The 27,537-nt window shown below is 40.7% G+C and overlaps 1 protein-coding gene across 1 annotated transcript; it reads right to left on the bottom strand.

The window, feature by feature from the left end:
- Positions 1–94: 94 nt before the first annotated feature.
- On the bottom strand, positions 95–27,425 carry vps36 (vacuolar protein sorting 36 homolog). The gene is made up of 14 exons (XM_060909551.1): positions 27,229–27,425; positions 26,726–26,794; positions 26,537–26,607; positions 23,088–23,202; positions 22,877–22,963; positions 20,975–21,061; positions 20,348–20,380; positions 20,189–20,266; positions 16,576–16,710; positions 10,891–10,956; positions 5,212–5,276; positions 4,834–4,918; positions 2,866–2,942; positions 95–1,140 (listed from the first exon to the last, which is right to left on the bottom strand). The coding sequence occupies exons 1-14, from the start codon at positions 27,322–27,324 to the stop codon at positions 1,059–1,061; spliced, it is 1,146 nt and encodes a 381-aa protein (XP_060765534.1). The 5' UTR covers positions 27,325–27,425; the 3' UTR covers positions 95–1,058.
- Positions 27,426–27,537: the final 112 nt, after the last annotated feature.

Below are 27,537 nucleotides of genomic sequence, written 5' to 3'. Positions count from 1 at the left end.
TCCAGTTTGCCCATGACCCTGCACAGGATAAGCGGTTACAGATAAGGGATGGATGGATCTTAATGTCAAGTTAAAGGTTTAACCCAAAATCACATACTGGAAGAAATGTCACTTTATTTAGTTAATAAAGGCGATTTTAGGATTAAACTTGCATTATACAGCCAGAAGTTTGACCACACATTAATATATGTGAGCCTTTCCCAAAGTGTTGTCACAAAATTGGAAGCATAGCACACAGTTGCCTAGAATGTCCTCATATGCTACAGCTTTATGAGTTACTTTCACCTGTTCCAGCATGACAAATCCACACACATGGAAGAAATGGTTTGCCAAGGTTGCTGAGGAAGAACTCGTGTCCTGCACAGAGCCCTGACCTCAATCTTGCTCAACACTTCTAGGATGTACTGGAACACTGACTAGGGCCAAGGCCCCCCTCACCTAACCTCACTAACTCTCTTACAGCTAAATGAACATAAATCGCCACCGCAAAACGTTCCAAAATCTAGTGGAACACTGGAGGTTATTTTAACAGCACAGGAGGACTAAATCTGGAATGGGATGCTCAAAAATAATATCGGAGTAGAATTCTCAGGGTGTCCATAAACTTTTGGTCACATAGTGTACAACCATCCATGCCCACTAGGACCTAGGCGTACATATTCTGTGAAATGGAAAGTGTCTTTTAGATGCCTGCATACTGAAGTTCAAACCTAAAATTTATCCACGCCTTTGGTTTCATTAGTGAGGCTCTCGGTCATAGTCTTTCTGATCAGGGGTAGGTCTATAATTACTGTTAAGTAATAGGACTTAAGACAACTTCTTCAAACCCATACCCATATGTAAAGAACTAAGTACAGTAAAAATCAGAATCAAAACCAACATTCACCAATAACACTTCACACTTATTACACAGTTGAGAGCTGAGCATCCTGCAGTGTTGTTCCACAAGTCCAGTCTACATCGTGAACAGTTCTGTCCTGTTTCGAGGGCGCTGGGAGATCAGCAGAAAAGGAGTTCAGTAGAAAAATTTGACTATTCCTGCTTATCAGACTTGTACATCAGAACAAGTTGGGATAAAAACGCAGGCCTTCCACAGAGTCGTCTCTGCATAGATGCCCCATTTTCTCAGCAAGCAGCAGCCTGGAAGAAAGGAAGGCATTGAGACTTAAAAAGAAATAGGCAAGTTAATAATGCTGTTACAGTGGTGCTAGAAAGTTTGTGAACCCTTTAGAATTTTCTATATTTCTGCATAAATATGACCTAAAACATCATCAGATTTTCACACAAGTCCTAAAAGTAGATAAAGAGAACCCAGTTAAACAAATGAGACAAAAATATTATTATACTTGGTCATTTAGTCATTGAGGAAAATGATCCAATATTACATATCTGTGAGTGGCAAAAGGATGTGAACCTTTGCTGTCAGTACCTGGTGTGACCCCCTTGTGCAGCAATAACTGCAACTAAACGTTTCCGGTAACTGTTGATCAGTCCTGCACACCGGCTTGGAGGAATTTTAGCCCGTTCCTCCGTACAGAACAGCTTCAACTCTGGGATGTTGGTGGATTTCCTCACATGAACTGCTCGCTTCAGGTCCTTCCACAACATTTTGATTGGATTAAGGTCAGGACTTTGCCTTGGCCATCCCAAAACATTAACTTTATTCTTCTTTAACCATTCTTTGGTAGAATGACTTGTGTGCTTAGGGTCGTTGTCTTGCTGCATGACCCACCTTCTCTTGAGATTCAGTTCATGGACAGATGTCCTGGTATTTTCCTTTAAAATTTGCTGATATAATTCAGAATTCATTGCTCCATCAATGATGCCAAGCCATCCTGGCCCAGATGCGGCAAAACAGGCCCAAACCATGATACCGGTACTACCACCGCCATGTTTCACAGATGGGATAAGGTCCTTATGCTGGAATGCAGTGTTTTCCTTTCTCCAAACATAACGCTTCTCATTTAAACCAAAAAGTTGTATTTTGGTCTCATCCGTCCACAAAACATTTTTCCAATAGCCTTCTGGCTTGTCTACATGATCTTTAGCAAACTGCAGACAAGAAGCAATGTTCTTTTTGGAGAGCAGTGGCTTTCTCCTTGCAACCCTGCCATGCACACCATTGTTGTTCAGTGTTCTCCTGATGGTGGACTCATGAACATTAACATTAGCCAATGTGACAGAGGCCTTCGGTTGCTTAGAAGTTGCCCTGGAGTCCTTTGTGACCTCGCCGACTATTACACGCCTTGCTCTTGGAGTGATCTTTGTTGGTTGACCATTCCTGGGGAGGGTAACAATGGTCTTGAATTTCCTCCATTTGTACACAATCTGTCTGACTGTGGATTGGTGGAGTCCAAACTCTTTAGAGATGGTTTTGTAACCTTTTCCAGCCTGATGAGCATCAACAATGCTTTTTCTGAGGTCCTCAGAAATCTCCTTTGTTCATGCTGTGATACACTTCCACAAACATGTGTTGTGAAGATCAGACTTTGATAGATCCCTATTCTTTAAATAAAACAGGGTGCCCACTCACACCTGATTGTCATCCCATTGATTGAAAGCACCCGACTCTAATTTCACCTTCAAATTAACTGCTAATCCTAGAGGTTCACATACTTTTGCCACTGATGGATATGTAATATTGGATAATTTTCCTCAATAAATAAATGAGCAAGTATAATATTTTTGTCTTATTTATTTAACTGGGTTCTCTTTATCTACTTTTCGGACTTGTGTGAAAATCTGATGTTTTAGGTCATATTTACACAGAAATAATAGAAAATTCTAAAGGGTTCACAAACTTTCAAGCACCACTGTATAAGAAAATAGAATAGAATAAACTACAACATGTAACTCAAGCAGTACCTCTCTTTTGCAAGAAGAACAGACAGTCCTAAAAGTTTAGCAAACTCCTCTGCTGTTAAGGAGCCCTTCTCAGACACCTGTGAAACAGGAACACAGTCATAGTTCTTCATTTCATATTTTTCATTCCACCTTAGCACTTTCTGACAATTTGAGATCCTGAGTAAACAGAACAGGGCAAAAATACAATATAACTCTACTGTATATATTTAACAGTTCTTCCACGAAATCGAGTCGTACATGAGCTGATAGCGGCTAGAAGCCGTGTACGACAAGCTTGAGTGGAATAACTGCTTTATTCTCGCCACATTCACTGGATTTTGAGAAACAGAGCATATTTATTTTTTTGCAAATTCGATAAATACAAGCTTTATACAAAACAGCTGACAAAATCATTTCTGCTGAGAATGTAAACAAACTGGCGAAATGACAGTAGCAATTTGTGAAAAATGCTATAATAATTCTTGAAAAATAAACAAGATGCATTCTTACCATCAAATACTTTTATTCCATATTTTGTAGCTTTTTTGTTTTTTTTGGGGGGGTTTGTTTTCGAGTAGAGTTTTTATTTCATCCTTGGTTGGTTGAGCAACACACTCCGCCATTTTGTTTTTCTCTACTCACAGTATATGAGCTGATAGCCTAGTAGTACAGTAGCCAATCAGAGCGCATGATTGCTCATATCCAGTGACTGGGGATAGAATAAAATAAAATATACTACACACTGTACTCAAGTTTAACAACTGCTGTCCAAGTCATGAGACTTTTTTAAATGAGTAATATCTTAAACTTCTCTGTTTGGCTGATCTGACATAGCTTTGGACCTTTGACTGAAAACATAGGTCGAAAATGCAGTCACGCAAACGCTGTTAGTCTCCTGTTCACCAACCACCTGTTTTGCACAATGTCTGAATTAAACAAAAAATTATATATGTCTAAATATTAAAAGTATTACATCTGGCTGAGATATTAAAGTTGCCATACTGATAAACAGAAAGTATAATAAAGAGTAATTTGGAGGGGGCATGACTTTTGCCAAATAAATAATGTTGATTCTTGGACATGTTCCACCACTTAGCTGCCGAGTTGTTTATTAACAACAATAAACATAATAATAATAATAATAATAATGCTGGGCGGCACGGTGGTGTAGTGGTTAGCGCTGTCGCCTCACAGCAAGAAGGTCCGGGTTCGAGCCCCGTGGCTGGCGAGGGCCTTTCTGTGCGGAGTTTGCATGTTCTCCCCGTGCCCGCATGGGTTTCCTCCGGGTGCTCCGGTTTCCTCCACAGTCCAAAGACATGCAGGTTAGGTTAACTGGTGGCTCTAAATTGACCGTAGGTGTGAATGTGAGTGTGAATGGTTGTCTGTGTCTATGTGTCAGCCCTGTGATGACCTGGCGACTTGTCCAGGGTGTACCCCGCCTTTCACCCGTAGTCAGCTGGGATAGGCTCCAGCTTGCCTGCGACCCTGTAGAACAGGATAAAGCGGCTAGGATAGGATGAGATGAGATGAGATAATAATGTTTGTGGCTTTGTATAAAAGCTACAAACAACCATAAAAACTATTACACATCTGATGGTATTCGTTTCTTGGGCTCTTCTGATTTTGTTGCTGCTCTTAATAATATTCACATAACAGTAATCGACAAAAACGCCCAAAGATGAATACATTTCTTGCGGTAGCTTTGCAAACATTCGCTCAAAATCTACAAAAGATTTTTGTACAAAAACACGGCCACTGTTAAGCAGTTTCCTGAGACACAAACTCTGTATGGACTGAGGGCCTCATTTCTATGCAGTTGCTTAGGAACCGAGAGAGAAGTTTGCAGCACACGGCTGTGGTTGATGCATAGCTCCAAGTTCCACTCTCCCAAACCCCCAATTAAACATGATGTATCGTAAGCGGCTGAGGTATGGATGGCTACCTCGAAATGATTTAACAGGAGAAATGTGATGGAGGCTTGAGACTCACATTATCAATAGCAGATGCAATCATCTCTTCTTCACTGTGAGATTGAAGCTGAACCACCATTACGCCACTGTCAAACACTCGCAACCTGAGAGAAAGATAAACAATAATGAACTGATTTCCATCGAGAACCACAAGTACAGCAACAATATAAAAAAAAAAAAAAATTAGGCCAAGCTCCTTGAAGCAGTGTCCAACCAATACACCACGGCTCAATTTAAATTATTAGTGGGATTAGAAAAGTGAACGGATGTTTTCTTTTGAAAGATGGAATGCAAAGAGGCCTCTAAAAACAGGAAGTCAGACAGGAAGTGGCTGCTGATTCCTCCTTTGGCTTGCATCCCCTTACTCACTGACACACACACACACACACACACTCACCTGAGAGGGAGTTTCAGAGATTCAAACAACTTGCAGGCATTGACCATGTCCTCAGGAGAAAGAAGCTATAGTTCAGAAAGAAGATTAAAGAGTTTCAATTTCTCGCTACTGCATAAATACCTTGAACTAACTTGAAATTCATTGTTTTTTAAAAAACATTTCGTTTGCTAACTAGCAGGAAATAAGCACAATATGTGTGTTCCACCACTCCTTCAAAGCTTACCAAGCCTATCATTTTGATATCTATTCATGTGAGCTGTATAATTAAACATAACTGTATAGTTAAACATAATGTGAAACATGTGGGAAGCAACAAAAAGACAATCCTGAGAATGCACCTGATCATAGAACGAACACACACACACACACGTATATATAAAAACACACATACACACAGTCCACATTCACTGGATATGCACAATCGCGCACTCCGATTGGCTACTCTACTACTAGGATATCAGCTCGTATATTGTGAGTAGAGAAAAACAAAATGGTGGAGTGTGTTGTAAACCAACCAAGGACGAAATAAAAACACTACTCAAAAACACACACACACCCAAAAAAGAGGGGGGGGGGGGGGGGAGAGAAAGGAATAAAAGTATTTGATAGTAAGAATGTATTTTTTTAAATTTTTCGATTATTATTATAGCATTTTTCACAAACTGCTACTGTCATTTCGCTGGTTTGTTTACAACCCCGATTCCAAAAAAGTTGGGACAAAGTACAAATTGTAAATAAAAACAGAATGCAACGATGTTGAAGTTTCAAAATTCCATATTTTATTCAGAATAGAACATAGATGACATATCAAATGTTTAAACTGAAAAAATGTATCATTTAAAGAGAAAAATTAGGTGATTTTACATTTCATGACAACAACACATCTCAAAAAAGTTGGGACAAGGCCATGTTTACCACTGTGAGACATCCCCTTTTCTCTTTACAACAGTCTGTAAACGTCTGGGGACTGAGGAGACAAGTTGCTCAAGTTTAGGGATAGGAATGTTAACCCATTCTTGTCTAATGTAGGATTCGAGTTGCTCAGCTGTCTTAGGTCTTTTTTGTCGTATCTTCAGTTTTATGATGCGCCAAATGTTTTCTATGGGTGAAAGATCTGGACTGCAGGCTGGCCAGTTCAGTACCCGGACCCTTCTTCTACGCAGCCATGATGCTGTAATTGATGCAGTATGTGGTTTGGCATTGTCATGTTGGAAAATGCAAGGTCTTCCCTGAAAGAGACGTCGTCTGGATGCGAGCATATGTTGCTCTAGAACCTGGATATACCTTTCAGCATTGATGGTGTCTTTCCAGATGTGTAAGCTGTCCATGCCACACGTACTAATGCAACCCCATACCATCAGAGATGCAGGCTTCTGAACTGAGCGCTGATAACAACTTGGGTCGTCCTTCTCCTCTTTAGTCTGAATGACACGGCGTCCCTGATTTCCATAAAGAACTTCAAATTTTGATTCGTCTGACCACAGAACAGTTTTCCACTTTGACACAGTCCATTTTAAATGAGCCTTGGCCAGAGAAGACGTCTGCGCTTCTGGATCATGTTTAGATACGGCTTCTTCTTTGAACTATAGAGTTTTAGCTGGCAACGGCGGATGGCACGGTGAATTGTGTTCACAGATAATGTTCTCTGGAAATATTCCTGAGCCCATTTTGTGATTTCCAATACAGAAGCATGCCTGTATGTGATGCAGTGCCGTCTAAGGGCCTGAAGATCACGGGCACCCAGTATGGTTTTCCAGCCTTGACCCTTATGCACAGAGATTCTTCCAGATTCTCTGAATCTTTTGATGATATTATGCACTGTAGATGATATGTTCAAACTCTTTGCAATTTTACACTGTTGAACTCCTTTCTGATATTGCTCCACTATTTGCCGGCACAGAATTAGGGGGATTGGTGATCCTCTTCCCATCTTTACTTCTAAGAGCCGCTGCCACTCCAAGATGCTCTTTTTATACCCAGTCATGTTAATGACCGATTGCCAATTGACCTAATGAGTTGCAATTTGGTCCTCCAGTTGTTCCTTTTTTGTACCTTTAACTTTTCCAGCCTCTTATTGCCCCTGTCCCAACTTTTTTGAGATGTGTTGCTGTCATGAAATTTCAAATGAGCCAATATTTGACATGAAATTTCAAAATGTCTCACTTTCGACATTTGATATGTTGTCTATGTTCTGTTGTGACTACAATATCAGTTTTTGAGATTTGTAAATTATTGCATTCCATTTTTATTTACAATTTGTACTTTGTCCCAACTTTTTTGGAATCGGGGTTGTACATTCTAAGCAGAAATTATTGCCAGACGTTTTGTATAGCTTTTATTTATCGAATTTGCAAAAAGTTTCTTAAAATCCAGTCAGCCAATGTCGATATATTAACAAAAAAATTTATTCCACTCAATCTCGTCATACATGGCTTATAGGCCACTCTGCGCTGTGCGCCTCATTGACTATCAGCTCATGTACGACTTGATTTCATGGAATAACTGTTTATTCATCTATGATATTACAAGGTTGCACAAAGGTATGAAGTTCATCTTGAAGTGGTGAACATATTCACGAGTGAACGAAGCAAATAAGTGAAAATAGTGGCAACATGAGAAGATAAACTTCACATCTTCACACCCCCGTGTAATGTTCTTTACATTACTGTATATGGACATGTCCACAAAAAAAAAAAATACGCAAGTTAATCAAAAGAATTTTAAATTTTGAACCAGTTTGCCATTTTGACAATGTGCATCAAGTCAGCGGTAAAACACTGGGAGTGATGTCATCGGAGTGAAACAGGTCACTCGGATCCGCTGTGTATTTTGCATGAAAATTACGAGTTTTTCAACAGAAGAAGATAAACTTCATATCTTCAAGCCAATGTGTGATGTTCTTTTTATTATAAGACACATTCACAAAGTACCCAAATTTATCAAAACAATTCATCGATTTCCTCACGACTGACATGTAGAGGTACAGTTGCCGTCCAGATGTAGTTTATATGGAAAATACGAGTGGCATATTTCCCAGTAAAACACTTGTGTCAATGTGTGTGTTTGTTTTGAAGGTATACTGTACCTTCCTCCATTACTCACTACCCTAATTATTGTTTACTGTTAATATTATAAATCGCTTGAGAAATGAGGTTTCACCTCCTTTGGGCACTTTATATTTCTGCATTTTTGTTTAAATGATCTCATTTTAAATCCTCCAAAATGAAATACTTGAAAATCTAACCAAGTGATTATGCACAAGTGAAACAACAAATGTTTCTTATTAAATTACGAAAATATGGAGAGAAAAACCCACATTGCAATTTTGTTGGAATAATCTGGATCTAATGTAATTTGCAACAGGCAAAATCTTATAACTGTAATTAGGCACTTGTAGCACTCCACAAATTTATGCGCTGCAATTAATTATCATAGTGTAGGAGTCTTTTTTTAAAATACAGGATTAAGATGTTTACCCTCCAAGTACACTTGCCTAATAAAGCACTCTTTTAGAGTCACATTAGGATTTGAGAGTTATCAGTTATAACAGGTTCCAGAAAGGTTTATGCTTCCTTATTTTTTCTGCATTTTGTTTGGTCTTTGGCAAGAATAGAAATTATAGCACAGTGCGACTGAATTCAAACACTCCAGACGGCTGTTGTATGAAAATAATCCAACAATAATATAACCTGACACGAAGAGGAGGATTATCACACCACCTCAGTATGGATTATTTTTCTATAACTGCATGGTCTGTGAAGCGTTTTTCCTTACTCAGACTACTGATTCTAAATTCAAATGAATAGCTGCACCATGCCATACTACATTACTTGGCAGAAAAGCACGAGAAGTTTTTTTTTAAACAATATACAGTACTAGTCTATATTTTGACTATTTTCTACATTGTAGACAATACTGAAGGCATCAAAACTATGAAATATCATACGGAACTACATGGTAAAAAAAAAAGTGTTGTTAAAAACTTTCATATTTTAGATTCGTCAAAGTAGTCACGGTTTACCTTGATGACGCTTTGCACACTATTGTCATTATCTTAAAGGTCCCATGGCATGAAATTTTCACTTTCTGAGGTTTTTTAACGTTAAAATGAGTTCCTCTGACCTTCTTAAGTCACCCCAGTGGCTAGAAATTTCATAATGTGTAAACCAAACTATGCCCAATATTTGAGAATGGCGCGTCAAAACAGCGCGTTGAGAAGCTCTTCCCTTGCCGACGTCAGCAAGAGAGATGATCCCCACGCTCCCCCTCTGGATTCCCACCCACTGTATGGATTGCCCGCCCAGCTCAAAAGTTGCCACCAAACATGGAAGTTGCGCTGTACATGGATGTGACAACACAGAAAGGAGTCTGTTTTTACTGCCGACGGGAGAGCCCCTGAAGACGCAGTGGCTTAATTTTATTTACTCCAATAATACGCCGTCGAGTCTACCTAAGACGGTGTATGTTTGTCGGAAGCATTTTCCTGATGAATGTTTCCACAACTTGGGACAGTACAGGGCAGGTTTTGCACATCAACTGTCACTGAAGCCTGGGTCCGTACCAAGCATCCCTGCCGCATCAGCCACAAACAGCGAACAAGTAAGTGTATAACTGTTAAGTCGTTTTGCCGTGTTTTAAAATCGGTGCCACGTTAGCCTTGCAATGGCTACATTAGCTGTGCAGCTAACCGCTTCCTGCAGTTAGCCAGGTACTCTGCGCTACAAAACCAAAAAGCATGCAGCATGCTCTGTTATAATAGCCAATCAAAACAGTTTTTACAAAGACACCCACATTCTTTTTTTTTAAGTCACTCGTTCATTTTATTTGTTTGTTTAGTAAAAACCCAAACATTTGTTGAATTTATTTTATTTCCTCGCGTCGCACCTTAATGACGTCAGCGCGCGGTATTTTTCCCTTCGCGGTTTGTTCCTTCTCTCTCGCCATAGTAAGACACCCACATCCGCTTGTTCTGACCCACTGGAGGTAGCGTCACAGTGCTGTTAGCCAATCAGAGGTAACACGTTTACATGTCATGAATATTAATGATAAGACCCGCCCCCACCCTCTACCCTTCCCCGCCTCCTGCTTCTCATTAGCAAAATGACGCACTGGGAAAAGCGCTGAAATGGGGCTTTCTCCCAGGAGGCTATATCTACGTGCCGAGGGTTCATTTCGAGAAAGGCTGCGGATATAACATCCGGAAACCTCCACGAGCCCATTTAAAGCATCAGCAAACCACCATGCCATGGGACCTTTAACCAGCTTCATGAGGTCGTCACCTGGAATGCTTTTCAATGAACAGGTGCCTCGTCAAAAAGTTAATTAGATTAGACAGAACTTTATTGATCCCTTTGGGCGGGTTCCCTCAGGGAAATTAAGAATTAGTGCAATTTATTGCCTTCTTAATGTGTTTGAGATCAAGCAGTAAATAATAAATATACAGTAAATAGCCTTATTCCACAACTGTAGTAATCCATATTATGTCAAGAACTGCTCAACTAAATAAAGAGAAACGACATCCATCATTACTTGGCATGTAAATAAATAAATAAGCAAGTAAGCCACACATTTTTGATTGCCACTATATAGGTACACATTCCAGACTGAACTGTCAAATGCTGCCCTGAATACAATGGAATACATACCGACAGGTGTAATATAACAGGCATGCTAGTTTACCTCCATCCCTCGTGCTCGATTCACCAAACAGTAGACCTCCGTGAGGGCCATCATACCCCCTCGTTCCTGTAGAGATCACCAGCATTGGAAGAATAAGATAAAATGCACTATAAAGAGCTATAGCAAATTAAAAGGACATTAATCTGATGGCCAAACAAACAGCATTTCCTTGAAAATGTCTCAAAGTCTACTACTACTGCTAATAATAATAATAATAATAATAATAATTAGCTCAGTCTTGCAAGAAACTACAGACCTGTTCACAGTTTGTACACAATGATGATGTACTACAGTGTACTTGCAAAAGTATTCATCCCCCTTGGTGTTTGTCATGTTTTGTCGCATTACAAGCTGGAATTAAAATAAATTTTTTTGGGGGGGGTTAGCACCACCTGATTTACACAACATGCCTACAACTTTAAAAGGTGAAAATTGTTGTTTTACTGGGACACAAACAATAATCAAGATGAAAAAACAGAAATCTGGTGTATGCATAGGTATTCACCCCCCAAAGACAATACTTTGGAGAGCCTCCTTTTGCTGCAATCACAGCTGCAAGTCTCTTGGGGTATGTTTCTATTAGCTTAGCACATCTAGCCACTGGGATTGTTGGTCATTCCACAAGGCAAAACTCCTCCAATTCCTTCAAGTTAGATGGGTTGCGTTTGTGTACAGCAATCTTCAAGTTATGCCACAGATTCTCAATTGGGTTGAGGACTGGGCTTTGACTAGGCCATTCCAAGACATTTAAATGTTTCCCTTTAAACCACTCCTTATAGCTTTAGCAATATGTTTAGGGTAATTGTCCTGCTAGAATGTGAACCTTCGTCCCAGTCTCAAACAGGTTTTCCTCCAGAACTGCCCTGTAATTAGTGCCATCCATCTTTCCTTCAGTCCTGACCAGCTTTCCTGTCCCTGCAGATGAAAAATATCCCCACAGCATGATGCTGCCACCACCATGCTTCACTGTAGCAGTGGTGTGTTCTCAGGGTGTTGGGTTTGCACCACACATGGCGTTTCCCATGATGGCCAAAAGGTTCAATTTTAGTCTTATTTGACCAGAGAATCGTCTTCCATGTGTTTGGGGAGTCTGCCACATGCTGTTGGACAAACTCCAAATGTGTTTTCTTGAGCAATGGCTTTCTTTTCTGGCCACTTTTCCATAAAGCCCCACTCTGTGGAGTGTATGGCTTAAAGTGATCCTATGGACAGATACTCCCATCTCCACTGTGGATCTTTGCAGCTCCTTCAGTGTTATTTTTGGTGTCTTTGTTGCATCTCTGCTTAATGCCCTCCTTGCCTAGTCTGTGAGTTTTGATGGACGGCCTTCTCGTCAGGCTTGTAGTGGTGACATTCTTTCCATTTTGTTATAATGGCTTTAATGGTGCTCCCTGGGATATTCAAAGTTTGGGATATTTTTTATAACCCAACCCTGACCTATACTTCTCCACAACTTTGTCTCTGACCTGTTTGGAGTGCTCCTTGGTTTTTATGTTGCTTGCTTAGTAGCGTTGCAGAGTCAGGGTCCTTCCAGAACAGGTTGATTTATACAGACATCATGTGACAGATCAAGTGACACTGATTGCACACAGGTGGATCTTAATCAACTAATTATGTGACTTATGAAGTGAATTGGTTGCACCAGCTCTTATTTAGGGGTTTCATATGAAAGGGAGTGAATACCTATGAACACTCCAGATTTCTGTTTTTTCATCTTAATTATTGTTTGTGTCCCAATAAAACAATTTGCACCTTTAAAGCTGTAGGCATGTTGTGTAAATTGAATGGTGCTAACCGTCCAAAAATCCATTTTAATTCCAACTTGCAATGTGACAAAACAGGACAAACACCAAGGGGGACAAATGCTTTTGCATGACACTGTACATATGCGCATGCATTTTGGCAACAGAAGTATGGTGGAGATCAACAGCTTGTCAACCTATGCAAGGGGATTAACAAGAAAAGATCACAAATGTTACCTCAACAAGTTGACTTTGACAAATGCTGACCGACTTCCAGATCCGTGTGCTATTAATGAGTGGGTTGAAGACGTTAGCAAGTGGCCAAATGTACATGAGGCTTGGGTTATAATGAGAAAACGAGAAAACTACGTCCACACAGTGAATTGCACCTGTATGGCAGGGTAAGTAGCCTATTATTTGGTGGTGTGGGCTTGTAGCGAACATAGTTCAGAGCTCTATAATATAGTCGCTACGCAAACATGAATTATGCTTCTGTGTTACTGTCCTTTCAAATTTAACTTGCTATTATACTCTCCTTACCATATCAAAAAAATTGTATGCCTTGCCCCGATAACTTAGATACAGTGGTGCTTGAAAGTTTGTGAACCCTTTAGAATTTTCTGTATTTCTGCATAAATATGACCTAAACATCATCAGATTTTCACACAAGTCCTAAAAGTAGATAAAGAGAACCCAGTTAAACAAATGAGACAAAAATATTATACTTGGTCATTTATTTATTGAGGAAAAAGATCCAATATTACATATCTGTCAGTGGCAAAAGTATGTGAACCTCTAGGATTAGCAGTTAATTTGAAGGTGAAATTAGAGTCAGGTGTTTTCAATCAATGGGATGACAATCAGGTGTGAGTGGGCACCCTGTTTTATTTAAAGAACAGGGATCTATCAAAGTCTGATCTTCACAATACATGTTTGTGGAAGTGTATCATGGCATGAACAAAGGAGATTTCTGAGGACCTCAGAAAAAGCATTGTTGATGCTCATCAGGCTGGAAAAGGTTACAAAGCCATCGCTAAAGAGTTTGGACTCCACCAATCCACAGTCAGACAGATTGTGTACAAATGGAGGAAATTTAAGACCATTGTTACCCTCCCCAGGAGTGGTCGACCAACAAAGATAACTCCAAGAACAAGGCGTGTAATAGGCGGCAAGGTCACAAAGGACCCCAGGGTAACTTTTAAGTAACTGAAGGCCTCTCTCACACTGGCTAATGTTAATGTTCATAAGTCCACCATCAGGAGAACACTGAACAACAATCGTGTGCATGGCAGGATTGCAAGGAGAAAGCCACTGCTCTCCAAAAAGAACATTGCTGCTCATCTGCAGTTTGCTAAAGATCACATGGACAAGCCAGAAGGGGCCTGTTTTGCTGCATCTGGGCCAGGACAGCTTGCCATCATTGATGGAACAATGAATTCTGAATTATAGGGGAGAGTGGGGTAAGATGAGCCACTTTTTACATTTTTCATCATAACTACATGTTAAAGCCATTTTTGCTTCCAGTCTACACACCATACCAAATTTCAAAGTGTACTGTTACTATCTGAGCAAAACATAATTGATAAGCTCTTATGGTTAGAGTGATATTACCTCTTGAAAAAAAAATGTCAAGTGGCTCAACTTACCCCATGCACGGGGTAAGATGAGCCACTGTGTGGGGTAAATTGAGCCAACACAAAACATGTTAGGTTAACAAAGTAAACAACTTTTATTATTAGAAATGCAATCAATGAATCAAGTCAAGTCAATCAAGTGGGGGATAGGGCCGTTGCATAGAGAAGGGGAGATGAAGAGAGAGGTGATAGAACGAGATGGGATAGGGAGGGATAGATAGATGGATAGAGAGAGATATATGCGTAGATAGATAGAAAGAGGGATGGTTAGAGAGGGAATGAGAGATATACTATATTATAGAAATTACTAAAACAGTAGAACAGTGCCAAAAGAATCTTATTTCTTTCAGTAGGTTAAAACATTGCTAAAACATGCAGCAATCATTCCATCAATCATTCAATCATTTAATCATTATTCAATGTTCCAAGCGTTCAAATGGCAAGGGAACACCATTTGCCTCTCCCTCCGTGCTGTCCCCCCAACAGTAAAGGGGCGGGGCAGTTTTTTCATAATATCCTGTCTTGACAGGACAGCCTCATCTTTCTCTTTGAAGACAAAGGTTGGCTTTCTTGCAGAGCCATGGCATGACCGGCTTCTTTTGAGAAATCTTGCCTCTATTTCGAAGACATCCAATTTGATTATCTGGCCAATGAAGAAATGCACTTTCTTCTTCCCTGTGTATTTTGCCACAACATAATCCCCCACATCTAACAACTGGTCTTCCTCATCTGATGTCATATATATATATGTTGTTGTCATATATGACCAGTAAATGTGAAAACTTAAGTGTCATCCATATTGGGTAAGCTCAGCCACCAATGGGGTAAGTTGAGCCAGTGGCTCAACTTGCCCCACATCTAATGGCTCATCTTACCCCATGGCCACCATTTTGTAGAAAAATGCTAATAAAGGGGATTAGGCTAATCAAAATTATTTTTATTAGCATTCATATCATAGCTTAGAAAGCCACTAACTTAACCCTAATGTGTCTAAATATTATTCTACTTTTGTCTTCTCTAAATCATCTTCACTGTGGACAAACATGGAATTGACTTAGAAAGCACAAAAACACATTTTTATAAATATGTCCCTCACCTAGTTTGACATGTGGTGCTCCTCTCCACAAGTGTAAGTAAATGGTCCCGGCCCCCTTTGAATGTGGTCACATGGTCACATTTGTTTACTGTTTCTTAGAAACAGGGGGTGGCTCATCTTACCCCCTGGCTCATCTTACCCCGCTCTCCCCTACCAGCAAATTCTAAAGGAAAATATCAGGACATCTGTCCATGAACTGAATCTCAAGAGAAGGTGGGTCATGCAGCAAGACAACGACCCAAAGCACACAAGTCGTTCTGCCAAAGAATGGTTAAAGAAGAATAAAGTTAATGTTTTGGAATGGCCAAGTCAAAGTCCTGACCTTAATCCAATCGAAATGTTGTGGAAGGACCTGAAGCGAGCAGTTCATGTGAGGAAACCCACCAACGTCCCAGAGTTGAAGCTGTTCTGTACGGAGGAACGGGCTAAAATTCCTCCAAGCCGGTGTGCAGGACTGATCAACAGTTACCGGAAATGTTTAGTTGCAGTTATTGCTGCACAAGGGGGTCACACCAGGTATTGAAAGCAAAGGTTGACATCCTTTTGCCACTCACAGATATGTAATATTGGATCATTTTCCTCAATAAATGACCAAGTATAATATTTTTGTCTCATTTGTTTAACTGGGTTCTCTTTATCTACTTTTAGGACTTGTGTGATAATCTGATGATGTTTTAGGTCACATTTATGCAGAAATGTAGAAAATTCTAAAGGGTTCACAAACTTTCAAGTACCACTGTAGATAACCTTACCTGATATGAAGTGGGCGCTGCAGACACGAGCATTTTTGATTGTGTCCTCATTACAGTCAACACATTTAATCGCTTGCAGCCACAGACACCACCGGTTGCCCTGGAACGGTCGTAATCCTGTAAAACTTGAGTCCGCCGGCGGAATATTGATTCTGACAACCATATATGCAACAACCAGACACATTTTGATGCTGGAAAGAGTTTTTATTTGACTTTAAACGCTTGCTACCTCGTCTGTGTTGGTCAGAATGGCTGGAGAACAACACCACTTCCGTTGCCTAAGTGCGCGTGCAATTTTTGATGACGTCGGCTGTGAAGGGATCTATAACTCACTGGACATGTAATTTATGAGACAGATAAACTGAGAATTGTCTACGATGTTTTGTATAAAACTCTTGGTTCCAACATGCTGCTCGTTTCCTAACTCTTATAAATACAAAGACATTCACATTTAGTCTTACCTCCAGTGGTGCCTGCAACATGTCTCCCAGCTGTTTAGCAAGCTGCATGTGGTAATGCGTGCCTGAGCCGTGCGTTTCCCTGGTTACGGGGTTGGCGATGCCCATGCTCAACAAATATGATTTGAAGCGGATAGTCTGCAAAAGGCAGACAGCACTGGACATTGTCACATCAGGATATTTCACCATTGACTGAAATAATACGGGTGACTTATTTTTTTTTAAAGCTGAGCTTGATTACAGTGTGCTGTTTTCACTCTCATGTCTACATGTCACTCTGACAGGATTTTGGCTGTGTAAAAGAAGGGCTTGCACGTGTTTCACAGAGCCACATGACTTAATGCCAACCATACACTAGATACTTAAGGAAAACAGATTTTTTTTTAAAAGACTAAAGTCTGACACCCTCTCACATCTAAAGACAATGCTTCATTAGTCACAATGTTTTAGTCATGGACTATGATTCTGCAGGGTTGCTATTCCCAAGGCTTCAACTTGATTCCTTTTGAGAGATGTTCCTGTCCCTGCTTTGCTGCTGGAGAGAGCTCGCCTATTGGTTGGTGACGATATCCATGTCACTGTATGAGCCAAGACTCTAAGCTCATGATTGTATTAAACACAGACAATTTTAGCAGAAAATCAAGATGAATAACAGACTGACTTAAGACAGCTTCATCCTGACCACCTTGCACTGAAAGATCGAGATGATGGGAGCACGCCACAACTCCAGCAAAACTCTCACGATTTTATTCCAACATTGGAAATTTATCTGCGAAAATTAAATCGCTTAACATGTCGTTTGATGTAAGGCCGGAATCAACCAAGTTAAGCCATTAAAACATTCAGTACGCTTCCTAATGCCATTTAATGCTGCTTTCAGGAGACAACATTTGATTTCCAATTGCATTTGCACAAATAGAAACTACATCCAAATTTTAAATATTTAACTCCAACTATAAGTGTAGGTTTAGAAATGACTCAATATGAAACCAGTCAGTCAGTCAAAACTTAGCCTTGATGCAACTTTGCGTGGGTTTCCTCCGGTTTCTCCTACAGTTCAAAGACATGCGGTTATGCCCAGGCCAGATGGCAGAAAGACGACGCATGCTATGACCTGCAATTGGTCAGGTGGTACTGATCGCAGGTGGACGCAGGAGTTTTGCGTCAAATCCTTTGTTGTGGTCAGACGTATTAAAAGATGCAGTGTTTTTAAGCTGAGTCAACCAGTCAGAAGCAGACGCAGCAAGATGCAGTGCACAGAAGACCTTTAAAAAAAAAATAAGGCCATAAGCCTGCTCGCAGGTTGTTGTAAACTATTTGCAGGTGCAGTCTGCGTGTACCTGTGATGCATCACAGCCATTTCTAAAGACTTGTCTTCCCCGGCACCTAGTTGCCACTACCTGCTTCAACCTGCGACTGGTCGCTCAAGCGTTGCATGACCGCCTGCCTCTACATGCACCGATTGGAAGCGAATCACAGCTGAAATGCGAACAGATCGTGATGCACTTGTGTCAACCTGCCTCTACTAAAGACCCTCTGCAACACTCTGCCATTATCTGCCTTGTCGTGCGTCAACGCAAGACCAGTCTTGTGTCTACTTGTGATTTTGTTATTGCAGGTAGACGCAAGTAGTTGAAAACTAGTTGCAGCCTGCCATCTGACCTGGGCATGGGGCAGCCATGGCCTGAGGTTGGGCTGAAGTGCCCGTGAGCAAGGGCACCTAACCTCCAACTGCTCCCTGGGCATTGGGTATGTGTGCTCATTGCTCACTTGTGTGTTCACCGCTTCAGATGGGGTAAATGCAGAGGTTAACTTTCACTATGTGCTTAAGTCTGTGCTTGAGTGTATGTGTGACAAATAAAGGCTTCTTGGCTTGGCTTCAGACTTGGACTGCCTGAATTGTTGATTTCGGTAAAAAAAAAAAAAAAAAAAAAATTATATAAAAATGTAAGAATAAAAGTTATTATGCACTTTTTGTGTTGAAACAGCCTACAAAATTTCCCCAAGTGTAAACATGGCAAGCTGACTTCAGATAATCTCCTCAGTTATCCATATGAGAATTACATCTACATTTCTGGCATTGAGCTGATGCCCTTATCCAGAGCAACTCGCAGAATTGCACTGTAGTCTAGATCACATCCTAATGCTAGTTCACTCGATCAGGCACCAAGAGAACCATCAGTTTAAAAACCCTGTCAGAAATGTTAGTAGAGTATAGCCTCGGTCACAACCGGCTGTACGTGCTCCTACGGCCGGTCTACATGCAAAAAACGCAAGAAACGCACGGAGGGCGCGCGTGTGACGTGCTGATTTTCGAGCCGTAGACTGGCCGCAGAGGTTCTTTGTCATGTCAAACAAACTCTACGGGTGCTTAGGTTTTTTTCAGGTTGCAAGACAAACTTACGGCCTCGTGTGTCTTCCGTACGGCCGATGTGCATCTTTCGTACGATTTGCTGGTGTCAGGTTTGGGCAAAATGTCAATTTTTTTCGTACATCGCACTTGCGGACTCCGTATGTGGGTCGTGCGCCCCACATACGTAATTAGTGCGGGCAACGCACGTTCAGATATTTCGTACGTCATCCATGCATGTCGAGTAAGTCGGCCGTGCATTGGCCGTACGGCGAGAGGGCGTCAATCGCACAAAAACTCGGGTATATAAAGCTGCAGGGGTGCCTACGGCCATTTGTACACGTAGGCTTTAATTGAGAGAAAATCCAATTTCATTTAATTGCTTCAATATGCCGAAGGCAAAAGGGAAGAGGAGGATAGAAAAGGTGTCGGAGACAGAGGAGAGAGAGGGGGTGACAGAGAGGGAGGAGAGAGGGAGGACAAGGAGCAGTGAGGAGGAGGATGAAGACCACGACAGTGGCCAGCAGGCCAGGAGTGTGTCGTACTCTTTTGGTGTAGCAGACGAGGAGGTTGGTAGATTTTTTCCGTGCCAACCCTTGTTTCTACGACAAGACTTTGGACCTGTACAGCAACGCCATCCACAAACGGAAATTGACACAGGACATTGCTCCTGAACTACACACAACTGGTGAGTATTGACCTGTTAAATACTAATTATGGTGCTGTTTTGGCATTTTCTTAGTAAAAATCCAATGTCGTTGGTACGCACAACGTACAGATCGTGCAACCTTCATACAAAGCCTACATGGAACGCACAGTCAGTACGATTAGTGCACGTTTGAAGGACATTGGTCTTACAACTACGTGCGTTGGCTGTACGAATGAAGCGACAGCTGTACGTCCGAGCAGCCTCAGATTTTGTGAGTGGTACGCACGTTCGACTTCCAGGTTGTACGTTGGGTGCGCGGTGATCTTACTCTTTTATGGTCACCACAACTACGTTCTCCACGAACAAAAAAAAAAAACGCAGCGATTTGGGAAACGCCAAAAATCGCACGGCCAAAAATTCGTACGTCCGGTTGTGACCGAGGCTTATGAAAAAAGAGAATACAATTTAAAAAAAAAAAAAAAAAAAAACAAGAATCCTGATGCACATATAATCTTGAATGCTAGGTTGTGTTCTTATTGGTGAACATGCTGTGATAAATATTCATGCTTTAGTTTGCCTGCAGTGTACCTTCCCATTGTTTTACACTGTAGCCTCACCTCATCCTCAGTGATGTCCCCCTGTTTGTCTTTGATTTTGTTGGCGATGGATCTGGAAAGCTCGACCATCTCTTTAGCCTGAGGAAGAAGAGGACAACAGCAGGTCACTATGATGTTCTACATAAATGGGAGGTATGGCATGAGGGCAGAGTGCCTGACCTTCTCCATAAGCTTGCTGAGATCTTCAAATGCCTGGTGGAAACAGAGAGGGGAGGAGAGGAGGATTAGAACAGAACAGGTCATCAGCTGACAGCAGCCCACACTGGGGCTAAATCAACACAGAAATACTTAACTTTTCTGGTGGATTTGGATAACTGATACTGGTATTAATAACACATTTACAGTAGAAAATAATAAAGCTGTGGTCTATTTAACTGATACAGGACATCAGAAACTTTTTTTCGCGTAATGAAGGAGAATAGGATTCTTTTTGTTTCCTTTTATTTTAAAGCTGCAGTTCCTTATCTTGGAGTTCCCTGTCTAAAAGAGGGAGGGACATGATAGTTAAATCAATGGACAGCGTTTCAATTCGGCTCCTGGGTAGGCTTGCCCTTATCTCTACTTTTAGCAGGACAGGAAGCCTTTCAAGTCCCACTGCATGGCGTCACGCAAATGGGGTCATGTTCTATTCCAACATTAAAAAAACAAAACAAAACAGAAAGGGATACAATAGTCCTGCAGTGTTGGAACACAACCCCATCATCAGCCATTGCCTTCATTTTCACAATCCATCATTAAGTTTGTTCTGTCCACCTTGCTAGCTTTCTCACAGATCTATCATCTCACCTCTGAAATGTTTTTGTCTGTTTCTTTCCTTTTTTCCTCCAGCTTCCGCTCAATGCCAACAATCCCCACTGCACGTGTTCTTCCTGCCTGTAAAAGCACAAAAGATGAGAAAAAAAATTATTAGCCCTTCATGCTGTCACGCATAACCACACACACCTCCTCCACCACCACCACTAAGAACAACATGCACAAACAACCCTCTTCCAAAAAAACAACAGAGCGAGAGGAAGGAAAGGGTAAGGCTCGCAGTAATTCCTCATTGTCCTAACTATAATACTGCATGGTGCAAAGAAAACTGAGGCTCCAGTCATATCACAGGTTTAGCAGTTCGCAGAACAATGATGAGCGTATCACGTTAAAGAGATCAGTCTATTCTTAACCATATTAAAACAATGACCCCTAGTGGCAGGGGTCTACAGGAGACGTTAATATCACACACACATACACTATATTCCCAAAAGTATTTGCTCACCTGCCTTGACTCACATATGAGCTTAAGTGACATCCCATTCCTAATCCATAGGGTTCAATATGACGTCAGTCCACCCTTTGCAGCTAGAACAGCTTCAACTCTTCTGGGAAGGCTGTCCACAAGGTTTAGGAGTGTGTTTATGGGAATTTTTGACCATTCTTCCAGAAGCGCATTTGTGAGGTCACACACTGATGTTGGACGAGAAGGCCTGGCTCTCAGTCTCCGCTCTAATTCATCCCAAAGGTGTTCTATCGGGTTGAGGTCAGGACTCTGTGCAGGCCAGTCAAGTTCATCCACACCAGACTCTGTCATCCATGTCTTTATGGACCTTGCTTTGTGCACTGGTGCACAGTCATGTTGGAAGAGGAAGGGGCCAGCTCCAAACTGTAAAAACAGTCTGCATGCCTAGGTGCTTGATTTTATTCAACCTGTGGCCATGGAAGTGATTGGAACACCTGATTCCGATAATTTGGATGGGTGAGCAAATACTTTTGGCAATATAGTGTATATACACACACACACACACGTCTGGCAATAAATGTATATTGTGTTCATTATAGGTCATTAATTGGGTCCTCTTAAGACTCTCTCGTTTCATATCAAAAATTCATTGTTTATGTCCTTTCAAAAGCTCTCTTTTCATGTCGCTTGGCTCTTTTCCTCCTGTTATCTTCCTTCCTGGCAGTGTCGATCTTTTTGCATGCGTCATAAATGCACTTCCACTGTGGCTGCTCAGTTACAAGATCCTTCCACTTGTGCAGTACTTCACCATGCTTCAGAATGTCCTTGATGGCATCTTTGTATCTGACCAATGGGCGACCAATCTTTCTAAGACCTTCTGCCAGTTCACCAAAGAACAGTGCTTTGACCAACCCATCATGTGGTAGATGTACAATATGCCCCACCCATCGCAGTCGATTTCTCCTAAGTATGATCTCAATATCTTCAGACTTAGCATAGTCCAAAACTTCATAATCCCATTTGATTTTAAGAATAGATCTAAGATGCCGTTGCTGGTTAGTTCTTAGATTTCTAATATGATGGCGGTAAAGAACCCAAGTCTTGCTTCCGTACACCATCACTGGTATAACGCGTTGATTGTACACTTTAAGAACCATAAATATACAAAATGATTGTTAATTACGATACGTAATAAAACTAAGGACCTTGTTACCAATAGGTGAATTCACCGAAGTTGCTTTAAAGGTCTTATTTGACAAATACATTTCATCTCCGTTCCTCCTGCACTTTTTTCTTTTACTTTCCTTGCCCCCTTTCCTCAGTTTTTCAGGAGGAACCAAGCAGTCAGAAAAGGAAGTATGGAAACAAAATGGTGGGTGTGTGGGGCACAATTTAAGAACTGAGAAGCACCGTTAGTTTTCTTTTCATCACATCACATAATTTTACAGTGAGTAAAACTTCAGGCAGACCTTCAGTCCTGCTTGTGTAATGGGCTGTGACACTGGCGTATTCTCCCACCTCTTCTGAGTCATTTCCTCGCTCAGACGTCTGTAAAACTGCACACAGTTAAACGTTACTATAAATCTGTGTAACATGCTATAAACTAAACTTTGTGCATCAGACACATTTAGATTCAAATGTTTAGAATCCTTTTTTACAGAAATCGCTTTAGTCACATACCTCTATTTGCCCATGTTCCTTAAAGGATAACTTAATATAGGAGAACTTGCTGTTCTGGTATGGCCCAGGCTCTTTATTAGCAGGAGCTGGATGTAGATGAATGACAATCTTGGCACTGGAAGAATTTAGGGATACCATAAAACATCACAGTGCCGCAGATAAATATTAAATGAAAAAGTTAATATTTGGTGTGATGACCCTGTGCTTAAAAAAAAAAAAAAGTACTCTCAGGCACAATACATGCAGTTTTATAAAAAACTGCCTTTCAATTACATAACTTGGGCTACACTCTGTATTTCTGAATTTGGGCTTTTTCCGTCGTGATACAGGATAATTTGGGCTTTTCTGCACGCGCAAAGTGCTGTTTTCCCAGCGCTCTGTGTTTAAACCTGCTGCTGCTGCTTTTTTAGCTACAAAATTATGAATGAATAAATGAGTTTATGAATGTTATTTTTACCTTTATTGCAAAATGTCTACAGCATTAATCCCTCTTGATGTACATGACAAAAATAATTAGAATACAGTTAGTTAGTATTTAAAAGACGTGTTGGGACCTGAGGAGAGCCTGGAGGAAAGGAGCCTGTGAATGAAAAAGCAAGTTCTGCACTGTCGCCATCAAAAAGACAAACCTGTAGCAGACCTGTGACACAAAAGGTTTTTCAGTCACATCACAAGAATCGGCAGCGCAATTCACAGCATGTATTCAGGTAAAAGATCTCAGTTTAAATGAAACGTCAGTGTCTGAGACTATCATCAACAAGAGGACCAAGCTCCAAGTTACTGATTCCACCCACACTTACACAACTGTGTGTATTTAAGATGCAAGCTGTATCTTAACCTCCTAGGGCTTAGCGGTCACATGCGTGGACAGCACTTTATGGAAATTCGGAACAAGAATCCACATACGTGGACATACTTTTTCTCTAAAAGTACATCTTATCAAAAGATGATGCTTAGTTTTTATTCTAATCAGGTTCTAATAAGCCCAAATAGCAAAGAGAAATAAAAAATGCATGTAAAAAAAACAGCTTGGGCCTTAGGAGGTTAAATACACACAGTTGTCTTGAATAGCTCTCTTTTATTCAGTCTTTTACCTGATTTAAATCATGACACTAGGTATCAGAAAGTTATTGCAGTTGAGGTCAGATAACGTGGGATACAGGGCTATTTTTAGGTTTTTAAATGATACAGGAATTATTAGGAGAATTTAGCATAACAGGGTCGTAAACATTCTGGTTCACACTCCAGTTTAGAAGGTGGCGGTAATGCACCTAAAAGCTGTTTGCCAACCGCCACAAAACAAAGAGGAAGAAAGATTTACCTAATGTGGAAATCCCGCTCTGGTCATTGGTACGCGAGTCTCGCTCCTCCACGAAATCATGGCATGCCGATCGCCGTTGATGGAGAATTCGTGCTCTGCACGAGGCTTACGGTTAGTTCGACGAACCCGGAACAACATGGGAATGGTGTGGATTTCGCGTCAATTATGAGAAGTACATGCTAATTCTCACTAATTTCGGTGTTTTTAAAGAAGAAAGTCAAAACATTGGATTTTATGCAGCCAAGTTTATTTAATCAACATTTCATTTAAAAAAAATATTTTTTAAACTTTTGGTAGCATATTTTTGGCGCCTGACCTTAATTTGGGCGCCTACGATGTTATCCGTCGCAGGTTTCATGTAACTGAAAGGCCTGAAATGAGCTGTAGGTTTTACTGAGCGTCCTGCAGAACTAGACATGGTTCTTCTGGAGACTTTGATGATCACACTTCCTTCTTATTTTTGCACCAAAACCTAGCAGCCTTCGTTATGTTTTTGTCTAAAAAGTGTCTTTTACATAATATGTTGCTTTCTTGACTGACGTACAAACATTTTTCTGTAACATTTAATTGTGTGCTGGAAAACTAGGGGAAAGGGGGGCATTAGGCCCTGTGGGGTGTTCGGCCCCACTACATTGAAAATGCATGAAATTTATCACCAGCATGTCAGACATGATTGCAGATTACTCAGGAGTCAATCGGAATGTGTGATAACTGTACACAATAAAATAAAATAGAAATTGAAAGTTGGACTCTTCTGCTGGGGGCCTATTGCCCCACACCAGTGGGGAATAGGCTCTACTGTTTAAAAAAAAAACAAACACCTTGACTTGTTGGAAAACTGTTGCACTTTTAACATTGGATTTGATGCCAGATAATTTGGAATTGTTTGTTTGTTCTATTACACTGTTAATAAAGCTACATTCTTCATACCATATATATATATAAAAGGATTAAAGGAAAAAAAAAAGTGGGGCCTAATGCCTCCCTTTCCCCTAATATTTATTCAAGAATCTAAAATATGTTTTTGTACTGACTTGATATCATGTAGAAGTCATAAAATAAAAATCTGGTGTACAAATAGGCCCTGTGTCCAAAATCATTCCATACTCACTGTATAGTGGACTATATAGTGAGTTCGCCATTTTGTAGTGCTGTCCGAATGTACAGTGAGAATTATTACACCCTTTATAGTGCACTCAAAGTATCCCACAATGCAGCACGAAAAGTAGTGTACAACTGATGGTCACTAACCAAGCAATATATCCCATCATGCATTGCAGTCACACTGAAAGAAATCAAATCAAAAGCCTCAATTTTGATTTAATAAAAGGCAGCGGCAAAGAAGAAAGCATTCAGTCTTGATTTAAGAGAACTGAAAGATGCAGCAGACACAAAGTACTTTATATTGATTAATGTGGGAAAGACGCTCAGTATAATATGGATTTATCACAAAAATACATGCATGTATTTATTATTTTGAAAACCCACCAGCCGACTGATCTGGTATGCTTTAGTTGTACAACAGTAGAAAAAGAAGAAACCTTTATTTGTCACATGCACACTTCAAGCACAGTGAAATTCATCCTCTGCATTTAACCCATCTGAAGCAGTGAACACGCGTGCGCGCACGCACACGCACACACACCCAGAGCAGTGGGCAGCCACACAAGAGCGCCTGGGGAGCAGTCAGGGGTCAGGTACCTTGCTCAAGGGCACCTCAGCCCAAGGCCGCCCCACGTCAACCTAACTGCATGTCTTTGGACTGTGGGGGAAACCGGAGCACCTGGAGGAAACCCACGCAAACACGGGGAGAACATGCAAACTCCACACAGAAAGGCCCTCGCCAGCTGCTAGGTTTGAACCCGGAACCTTCTTGCTGTGAGTCAACCGTGCTAACCACTACACCACCGTGCCGCCCTGACGTACTGACGTAAACAACGGCGTGGCAGAGTAGTGTCCGAAAGTGTTTGCCCCCCCCCTTTTATCAATGAGCTTACTATAGTTCTCTATAGTAATTCCCTATATAGTGAGTAGGGAGTAGTGAACAAGTGAGTGATTTTAGACACAGGGAGGGTGTCAAAAACTTCTGTGCAGTACTGTATGTGTAAAAGAGTACAAAAACACATACCTCTTCCCAATTCCTGCAGCCTGCTCCTCAAAGAAGATGATCTGAGACAACGGTATACATATACAGCACTCCTACATATTCACACACAGTGGACAGGCAAGTGTGACTACAATCAGTGCACGTTTATATACAAGATATTAAGGGCCATCTTCTGTTCAGTGCAGAAAATAACACTGAACATGGACTTACATGATTCTTTTGATCCCTCCAGATTAATCGATGTGTGCTCAAGAGGACCACTCCTGCATCGAGCTTCACCTGGAAAGCAACACACCAAAACCATTTTTCTCCTCAGAAGAGACCATGTAAAAACTCACTCTCAGCAATTTTACTCTCTTAAAAAAAAATAATAATAAAATAAATATATATATATATATATATATATAAAGCAGGTTAATTACCTAAAGCTATTTAACTAATTCATATCAATAATCAACGCATAAATGACTCCACAAGTTAAATTAACTGTCATTGCCTAGGATTCGCCAAAGCCCATCATCATGTAACTAGCTAGGGAAATGGCGGAACCACAAATGAGACACTATTTTATATGTAGTGCACTACAAAGACCATAAAAGCGATTGCTTACTACCCTTTGTAGTGCACTTCCATAAAGACAAGCGTGTAATTTAGAATTCGGCCAATGCCATTGTAAACTGACTAGCTGCTCTGAAGTCTATAAAGTTACAGACCTTGTCGTCTCCATCATATAATCTGACACCCCTCTGCTGAATAACTAAGGTTTCATTTATTTCAAGGAGTCCACTGGTCCACATGAATCGATCCATTTTTAAAAAAAATTATAAATTGCTTCGTCGATATATAAATTTGGATTAATACATTTCCTATGTGAAGTTTCTTCCTTGCTAGTAAATGTTTACTTCCGGTATGGTGCCCAATACAGTGCCTGTGTACAATAACAATATATTTTGTGTTCATTTTTTTATACGGTTTCCACGCGAATGTTTTTTTTAAATAATAATAATAATAATAATAATAAG

This window comes from Neoarius graeffei, chromosome 25 (assembly GCF_027579695.1).
Source record: "Neoarius graeffei isolate fNeoGra1 chromosome 25, fNeoGra1.pri, whole genome shotgun sequence".
Taxonomy (NCBI): Eukaryota; Metazoa; Chordata; class Actinopteri; order Siluriformes; family Ariidae; genus Neoarius; species Neoarius graeffei.
Note: the sequence above shows the minus strand (reverse complement) of the source record. Positions and strands in the feature narration are given on the sequence as shown.